The sequence below is a fragment of the Xenopus laevis genome, chromosome 3S, assembly GCF_017654675.1.
Source record: "Xenopus laevis strain J_2021 chromosome 3S, Xenopus_laevis_v10.1, whole genome shotgun sequence".
Lineage (NCBI taxonomy): Eukaryota > Metazoa > Chordata > Amphibia > Anura > Pipidae > Xenopus > Xenopus laevis.
Genome location: NC_054376.1, coordinates 9,671,710 through 9,680,503, shown reverse-complemented (window position 1 = coordinate 9,680,503; position 8,794 = coordinate 9,671,710). Strand labels below are relative to the sequence as shown.

Genomic DNA, 8,794 nt, shown 5'->3' with positions numbered 1-8,794 from the left:
GGTAGTGGTTTAAATGAGAGACCACATAGCTGCTGAGATTCCAAACTGCTGTCATTGTCTGATAACACTAAGGGGCATATTTATCAAGTGTCGAATTGAAAATTCAAATTTTTATTGGCAAAACTGTCAAATTTCAACTAGGGAGTTATCCAAATTCGATTATAGAGATTTATCATACTCTGGCCCTTTACAAATTCTTTTTAGACTATTCGCCACCTAAAACCTGCCGAATTGCTGTTTGAGTCAATGGGAGGTCCAGGGATCAATTTGGAGTTGTTTCCTGACATATGAATTGGGTTTTTTAAAGTCAAATCAAATGTTCAGGTCGATTTAACTCATCAGAGTTTTAAAAATGCAATTTTTTTTTTTAAATACTTTTCGATTGGTAAAATTTATGGGAGTTTAGGGGAGTTTTTAAAAACTCATATGAATTCGAAATTCGACCTTTGATAAATGTGCCTCAAAACATTATTTAAAGGTTTACTACCCGACTAATCTGCACTCTATTCTGAGAGCAAATGGGTAACGAAGATTTCAGCTAAGGATGCCAGAATACACTGTTGGGGGCAGATTTATCAAAAAGTGAGATTAAAACTCACCACAGAAAAACTCACTCACTTTCTATTAGGGATGCACCGAATCCACTTTTTTGGATTCGGCCGAACCCCCGAATCCTTCTTGAAAGATTTGGCCGAATACCAAACTGAATCCGAACCCTAATTTGCATATGCAAATTAGGGGTGGGAAGGGGAAAACATTTACTTTTTACTACTTGTTTTGTGACAAAAAGTCACGCAATTTCCCACCCGCCCCTAATTTGCATATGCAAATTAAGATTCGGATTCGGTTAGGCCGGGCAGAAGGATTCGGCCGAAACCTAATCCTGCTGAAAAAGGCCGAATCCCGAACTGAATCCGGGATTCGGTGCATCCCTACTTTCTATTCATTCCTATGGGAAAGTGTATTTATCAAATGGTGAGTTCCACTGATAAATAGGATTCTAAAAATCCCATAGGAATGAACAGAAAGTGAGTGAGTTTCTCTGTGGTGAGTTTTAATCTCACGCTTTGATAAATCTGCCCCTTAATGTTCAATCATACTTGGTAATGGCTGGTGTCTGCATCAATGTCTGACAGGTGACCATGGAGATTGATACAAACACACTGGATCTCAGGTTTCCTAGTTGCTCCTGATCCAACAGTGATAATAAAATGGCTTATTCCCGTGTTGGGGCTTACGGAAAGTTCCCGAGACTTCTTCAGCTCTGGTGGGAAAATGAATTGCAGGTCTTCCACAAAATACTTGATCCAGTTGCGCATATATGCCCCGTGGCTCACTAACAGCACACTAGCATCTAGAGTGACATCTCTACTTTCCCCAAAAATTGTAGGTTCCTTATTGTGATTCACAAAAGGGGCCAGGTCGGTAGACATGATCCCAACCATTCCTGAAGCACCTAATTCTGACTTCTCCTTTACAGAAGATTCCGCCATCACTAACTGGCAAAGATATTCGAAGAAGTCCTTGGCACGAGCTCTAACCTGTTATATACAAATATATAAGGGTCAAAATAGACACAACACATACAATTTGCACGGTATACAGTATTTAATTTGCACTAAAATGCATGGGCATATTACATACTGCTTGTCCTTGGGCATATTATATGCAGTTTGCACTCAGTGGGCATGCTATATGAAACTTAGACTAGACAAAGAGCTTTTGCAAGGGCAACTATGGCCTTGGACTCCCACATGCTAACAGTCATAGGGGTGAGCAAATATTTTCACCCAGGAAATGACGCACATGTAAGTAAATAATGTTGCGCGTCAAAAATAATTTGTCGCCCATAGACTTAAATGCATTTTGGCGAATTTTTGTTGAAGCAAAATAGGTTAAATCCCTAGTAACAAACTATTCTAGGACAGAAAGCATCTGCTGCATTACCCTTACCTGCTCTAGGGTCTCTCCTCCTGGTGGGGTATAAGACGGACACTGACCTCCAGCTTTTTTTGCCATCACCTTTAGTTCACTTAGAGGCCGACCCTCGGCGTCACCGTATTTCTGTAGCAAATTATATTATGAGCAGCAGTTATTTTCATGTGTGCAATAAAAATCAATATACCTGGTGCTGTATTATATTATAAATTACATGTATAACAAGTAAGCATGTTATACCCACAAGACATTACAGGGGCTATTACTTTATCATTCCACATTAGATAGACACGTAGATAATTTCTAGAGATATATATATATATCTACTCTGCTATCGTCCCCCCTTTATAGTGACCATCGATTTATAACTGAGCCAGATGGTCTTCTATTCCTAGTTGTTATGGTTCTGTACAGTTCCCTGGGAGTGCATTACAATCACTTGTTTGTTACTCAGCAGCATCTGGGAAATACTAGCAACTATTGTATCAATTCTAAGTCGCCTTTAATGAAACTCAGAGATTTTTCTCAGCAGTGACAAAGATAACAAATGAATCAACTAAATGTATCAATTAAGAACAGTTAAGGCTGGAGGCAAATTGTACGATTCGGGGGATATTAGTCAGCCAGCGTCAAATTTCCTTTCTTCGGGCGACTAATCTTCCCGAAATGCTTTCCAGCCGGCAATAATGTAAATCACCGCCGGGATGTCATACGAATTGATTTGGTTTTCCGAAGTTTCCTTTTTAGGCAACTTCGGGAAACCTCTTTTTAACCAGGTACAGAGATCGATGCAATTTTGTGAATTTAAGGAGGAGTTACTTATTTAAATCCAGTTATTATGGATTTTTTGCATTCCTACTTTTTACTCAACTTCATTGGGCATTACTGTGAGACATGCTTACCCTTTCCCGGAGTCTGGGATCATACATAATTTTAATGTCCTCGCTGAGTTGGTTATTCCTCATGATGGCACACGCTGTCTGTAATAAGTATAATAAATAGCACATTAACTTGGCATCTCTGTAAGTTCGTAACATTATACGCATGTATTATTATATGTTGTTTCCCCCAACCAAGGTTATATGCATGTATTATTATATATTGTTTACTCCAACCAAGGTTATATATTTGTCTTATTATATGTTGATTACCCCAACCAAGGTTATATATATGTATTATTATTATATGTTGTTTCCCCCAACCAAGGTTTTATGTATGTATTATTATATGTTGTTTCCCCCAACCAGAGTGTGGCTCTATTTTGGCTGACAACCCCCTTAAACACCCCTGATAGCACCCCTGAAGATGTTCCCTTCCCAGCAGTATTAGAATTAAAAGCCCTCTGGCCCACCATATCAGTAGCCACCATTTCCAGCCACATCCAATCATGTTTATGATTACCTTGCCAACAGGTGCATACATAGTGGAGGTGGATCTGGTTCTGTCTTTTTTGGACTTGAAATGCCCCATAGTCTCTTGCAAGACAAGTGCCCAAGCTAATGAGGTCCCACATTATCCAGAAGAACAAATCTGCAAGCACCCTGACTTCCTTTCATCTTGAGCCCCTGTCACTGTTTTGGGCACCTCAATTTGGAAACCTATGCATAACAACCTCGCTAACGTCTTTACAAACAGCGAGCTATTTATTACTTTTAAAGGGGATACTGTCATGGGAAAAAACACATCAGTTAACAGTGCTGCGCCAGCAGAATTCTGCACTGAAATTGGTTTCTCAAAGGAGCAAACAGATTTTTTTTATACTTAATTTTCAAATCTGACATGAATTACATGACATATTGTCAGTTTCCCAGCTGCCTCTAGTCATGTGACCCCCCCCCAGCAGCCTAACAACAGAACAATGGGAAGGTAACCAGATAGCAGCTGCCTGGTAGAGATAAGAACAGCACTCAATAGTAAAATCCAGGTCCCACTGCGACACATTCAGTTACATTGAGTAGGAGAAACAACAGCCTGCCAGAAAGCAGTTCCATCCCAAAGTGCTGGCTCTTTCTGAAAGCACATGACCAGGCAAAATGACCTGAGATGCACCTACACACCAATATTACAACTAAAAAAAAAAAATACACTTGCTGGTTCAGGAATGAAATTTTATATTGTAGAGTGAATTTATTTGTAAGTGTAATTTAGGAATAAAAACGACATCATAAAAATCATGACAGAATCCCTTTAATTATGCAAACACTATATCATATATAACCTAACACAGACTCAAAGGAAACAAATCAAATAGAACTTGCTTGTTTTGCACGGATCAAATCACTGGAGAAAACATGGGTGAATCGGACGTTGCTCAGAAACCTGCCCGCAGCGTCTGCCTGCTTGAATCCCATTTCTGAGAGCGGCTCATCTATTCCTTGCCCTGGGGGGAATAAGATATTCACTGTTATCAGAAGTATTGTGCTAAAGTAAATGTGTTTCTACAACTAAATCACATGCGTTGCACACATACATATCACCCACACGAGGATGGCCAAATTGCATTAAACTGACTTTTTCCAAAAGCAATTGTGGGAAAAGAGCAGTTCCAGTTTGTTTGATGGCAAGTGGACAGCCTGATTTTTCAGTCGGCTGAGTTGACAAGACAAATGGCTTGGTGCAAAATATATATAGATCAATGATGTTATTAACACAAATCAATTCTTTTCTATGTAGTGTTAGCGTTCACCTGCAGTGCCACACTTTAACACCCTCTCAATGCGACAGTAAGCACTGCATAAAACTGAAATGGGCTGTAGTGATAAACATGATCCTACTGACCTTGCAGCAGCTTCTCCTTGTTGTATCGGGTTTCCCCACTAGAGAGAGTGTGCGACAGAAAGAGAGTGAGAGAGAGAGAGAGAGAAAATAAACAGATTACAATCACATATTGGATTTTTTAGGGACCAACTCCAGAATAAACTAATGCATTTTAACAATGACACTGCTTGTCGTGCCAATTCTCAGCCAGAAAACATCCCCCTGCCATTATCTTAAAGGAAAACTATACCTTCTGAACAATGCAGGTCTCTGTAAAAAGATATTGCATAAACCGGCTCATGCGTAAAACCCTGCTTCATGTAAATAAACCGTTTTATAATAATATACTTTTTTAGTAGTATGTGCCATTGGGTAATATGAAATAGAAAATTGCCATTTTAAAAAATAAGGGCCGACCCCTGGGATCGTATGATTTACGGTGCACACAAACAAACCATACATATTAGGTCACATGCGCCAATGAACAGACAGAGTTCTGTCTTTTGCTTCCACACTTCTTCCTGTTACAGTTAGAGCTGCAGTATTTCTGGTCAGGTGATCTCTGAGGCAGCACACAGACCATCACAAAATGGTGGCTCAAGGCAAGAGATGTAAAAGGGCAATATTTACTTACCGGTAAATATATAGACCAGTTTGGTAAGATTCTTTGCTATGTCACTTAATATGCTATAAACTCTCTGTTGCTTAAATATTCATTTTGGGGGAAAAGTTTTCCTTTAAGGATGCCAAAACCCTGATATTTTCTTGTAACAGGGCATTAAATGACTTCCACCAGAAGGGGTCCACTGAATTTTTGGTGGCAATATCTGGACCCCGGTTCCTGCAACCCTGCCCAAGGCAGACAAGGCAAAAACTGGTAGTATTTACAAAGGGCCCATAACTTGTACTTGGGTCCCCCCAAACATTTGCATGCATGCTTTGCCAAGATTATTGATAGTGGCCCTGACTGTGACAAGAAAGGATAAAACAATGGTGTTATTGTGCAAGGCAGAACCTGGTAGTCCCGGCAGTAAAGCTATCCATACACATACAGATCTGCTTTGGGTGGGCAATGTCAGGGTGACCTTCGGGCCAACGATTGGTTCATAATTGTTACTATCCAGGCTGTCGGGACAAGGACAGCATCAATGTACAGATACAGTCCTCAATCTGACAACAAAATCAAACCCATCTGATTTCTGGTATAATGGTGATGATTTCTAGATAATGGTGGGGTAGGCCCGTTGGGGGGTCCCGTACTCTGGCAGATAAGCTGCTGTCTCAGTCTGAAGGAGCCTAATCAACAGCTTAAATAAGCCAGTGTATGACCAGCACTTGTATCCAAACAGAGCAAAACAAAGTCTGGACGTCACAAAAGGAAACACAATTGAGAAAGCCAAATACGTACTAAAAGCATGATACAGGCAATAGAAAGCCAACAAGCAGTTACACTTTAATGGATTTCTCTATGTTTACAGTGTAGCTTGGTTGCTGGGGTCCCAACAGCGCCTAGAAACCAGGCAGTGGTTGTAACGACAGACCAAGGGGCACGTTTACTAACATTGGAGATAAATATCTGGAGAGATTTCTAGAGATGTTGCTCATGGCAACCAATCAGCAATTCGCTATAAATTAGAAAACAAAAGCAGATCTGATTGGTTGCTATGGGCGACATCTCTTCAGATATTTATCTCCAATGTTAGTAAACACACACCCAAAATCAATGAGGTAAAAAAAAACAAACACCATTTTGGTGAATGGCTTCCATGTGTCTGTTAGACTACATCTCCCAGCACCCCCCATCAGCAGAGAGCATTCCTGACCCAACCATGTCAAGTGTATATTATCCCCTCTGTATAACAAAAGCCACAAACCAGGGTTGCCAGGTCCAATTTTCAAAACCAGCCAAAGTCGGCTACAAAACCAGCCCATTACTAGCCAAGAAACACTTCAAAAGTAGCCCAAAAATAGCCCAATATGTGCAGTGAAAACAAGTCTAAAAAATAAATGAATATATGTGAAAATATGCCTTTTTTTCAGTTTCTCACATTTTTCCATGAAGCAAAATGGGACAGATTTGGTCGTCACCAGGGGTGTAAATACAGAGGGGAGCTCAGGAGGTATAGGGGTTCCATAAGGCCTAATTCATATACAGGTATGGGACCTGTTATCCAGAATGCTCGGGACCTGGGGTTTTCCGGATAATGGATCTTTCCGTAATTTGGGTCTTCATGCCTTAAGTCTACTAGAAATTCATTTAAACATTAAATAAACCCAATAGGCTGGTTTTGCTTCCAATACGGATTAATTATATCTTAGTTGGTCTCAAGTACAAGCTACTGTTTTATTATTACACAGAAAAAGGAAATCATGTTTAAAAATTTGGATTATTTGGATAAAATGGAGTCTATGGGAGACAGCCATTCCGTAATCGGAGCTTTCTGGATATCGGGTTTCCGGATAAGGGATCCTATAAATGTACAATTTCAATAACTATTGGTAAAACAGCTCAACTAATAGACATTTTGGTGGCCAACAGATTTTTGCCCCAAAATTGTTTGGAATTGAGCAAAGTCATTGGAAAATGTGAGAATGCTTAAAAGAGAAGGAAACCCTTTTGGCACAAAACTCCTCCCCCCCGGGAAAATACCCCTAACTTGTTAGTCACCCCTCCGCGCAGGTCCTCTCTTGCCGAGTTCATCGCCATCTTCGTCCAATCGCCCTTCTTCCTGTACTGATCGGCGTTTGGCGGCGCATGCGCAGTAGGAGGCATTTGCTGATTGAATCTACTGCGCATGGGCAAAATTTCACAATGTTTCCGAATTTCTTTTTTCGGAAAGTTCGTGACTTTCGCCGCATGCGCAGTAGATCTAACAGGCAAATGCCTCCTACTGCGCATGCGACGGCAAATACAGGAAGAAGAGCGATCGGACGAAGATGGCGATGAACTCGGCAAGAGAGGACCTGCGCGGGGTGACTAACAAGTTAGGGGCATTTGCCCGGGGGGGGGAGAGGTAGGAGGGGGGAGGAGGGGTTTTTGCGCCAAAAGGGTTTCCTTCTCCTTTAAGACTAACGGGAGATTGGGGTACAGAGCCCAAAATCTGTTAACATCTACACAAGTCAGTACCATTGCATGCTGGGTATTGTAGTCTTACCTTCAACTTTCAAATTGTTAAACAAAAACTATTACCCAACATGCATCAGGAGACACAGGCTTGGCAAATTAGGGCAAGAAAAACTGTGGCTGGTTTCCAAAGTGAAAACCAGCCAAAGGCCCAAAAAGTAGCCCAAATCCGTACCCTGTACTTTAAAAACCCGCCTGGGCATTAAATTAGTAGCCCAATTTGGCTGGAATACTGGCAACCCTTCCACAAAGTTTGCCTAAGGCGCAGCAACCCATAGCAACCAATAACAGGTGAGCAAGAGACGCTGATTGGCTGCTTGACTACACCTGGGAATACGGCGTCCCATTTGTGTCAGACCCCTGTCTGTCAGTCAAACTTTATCACCGTCACGTGACACAGCTATCGCAGAAGCAGCGGTGCCAAGTGGGTCTATGTCTGTCAGTCAAACTAGATTCCGGTCACGTGACGCAGCCCAGGCGCCTCAGCACAAGGTGAGTGGAACAGACTTGACCTTTGCGCCGCTGCCAACCGTGGAGACACCGAGTAACTGTAAGAAAAGCGCACTTACTGTCTCACGATGGTTAAGGCAAACCTGGCCATGACGGGCGGATAGATAACCGGTTTATACCGCAGCTCTTCCTCCAATCCCAGAGACTCTCTCTATGCGCCGCTCCGCATTGCAGGGCGAATTGATACAGTGTAGCAGAACAATGCCTTCCAACCAATCAGGGCTTCGGATAGGCGGCAGCGCGGCTGGGAGAAACGTGACCGAGTTTCCTATTGGCTGGGGCGCAGACTATATCATTAAAGGGACCGCAGGCAGCGTTTACTATCCTTGGGGGCATTGGCACGTGTTCAATTCATCATGCTTTATGTGTGTGTTATCATTTCCATATAGACCCTCCAGTCCAGTCAGGGGGATCATTGAACAGATATGGTATTTCTAATGCAAATCCAGCCACTGTACATGTGTA

General features: G+C 41.7%; 1 protein-coding gene across 3 annotated transcripts; it reads right to left on the bottom strand.

The window, feature by feature from the left end:
* Nucleotides 1–358: 358 nt before the first annotated feature.
* On the bottom strand, nt 359–8,487 carry tigar.S (TP53 induced glycolysis regulatory phosphatase S homeolog). 3 transcript variants are annotated; one of them, NM_001096044.1, is given in 6 exon segments: nt 359–1,541; nt 1,954–2,064; nt 2,841–2,918; nt 4,197–4,318; nt 4,717–4,754; nt 8,389–8,487. In NM_001096044.1, coding segments are annotated over 6 exon segments (828 nt in total). In that variant the 5' UTR covers nt 8,421–8,487; the 3' UTR covers nt 359–1,094.
* Between the last annotated feature and the right edge of the window lie 307 nt (nt 8,488–8,794).

What these genes read in the sequence shown, in the direction of transcription:
- tigar.S (XM_018254444.2), bottom strand. Translation starts at nt 8,166, where the DNA reads ATGGGACGCCGTATTCCCAG. An exon ending in CAAGGAGAAGCTGCTGCAAG is followed by an intron (nt 4,319 to 4,716) that starts GTCAGTAGGATC and finishes TATTCCCCCCAG; the next exon opens with GGCAAGGAATAGATGAGCCG. An exon ending in GAGGAGAGACCCTAGAGCAG is followed by an intron (nt 1,542 to 1,953) that starts GTAAGGGTAATG and finishes TGTATATAACAG; the next exon opens with GTTAGAGCTCGTGCCAAGGA.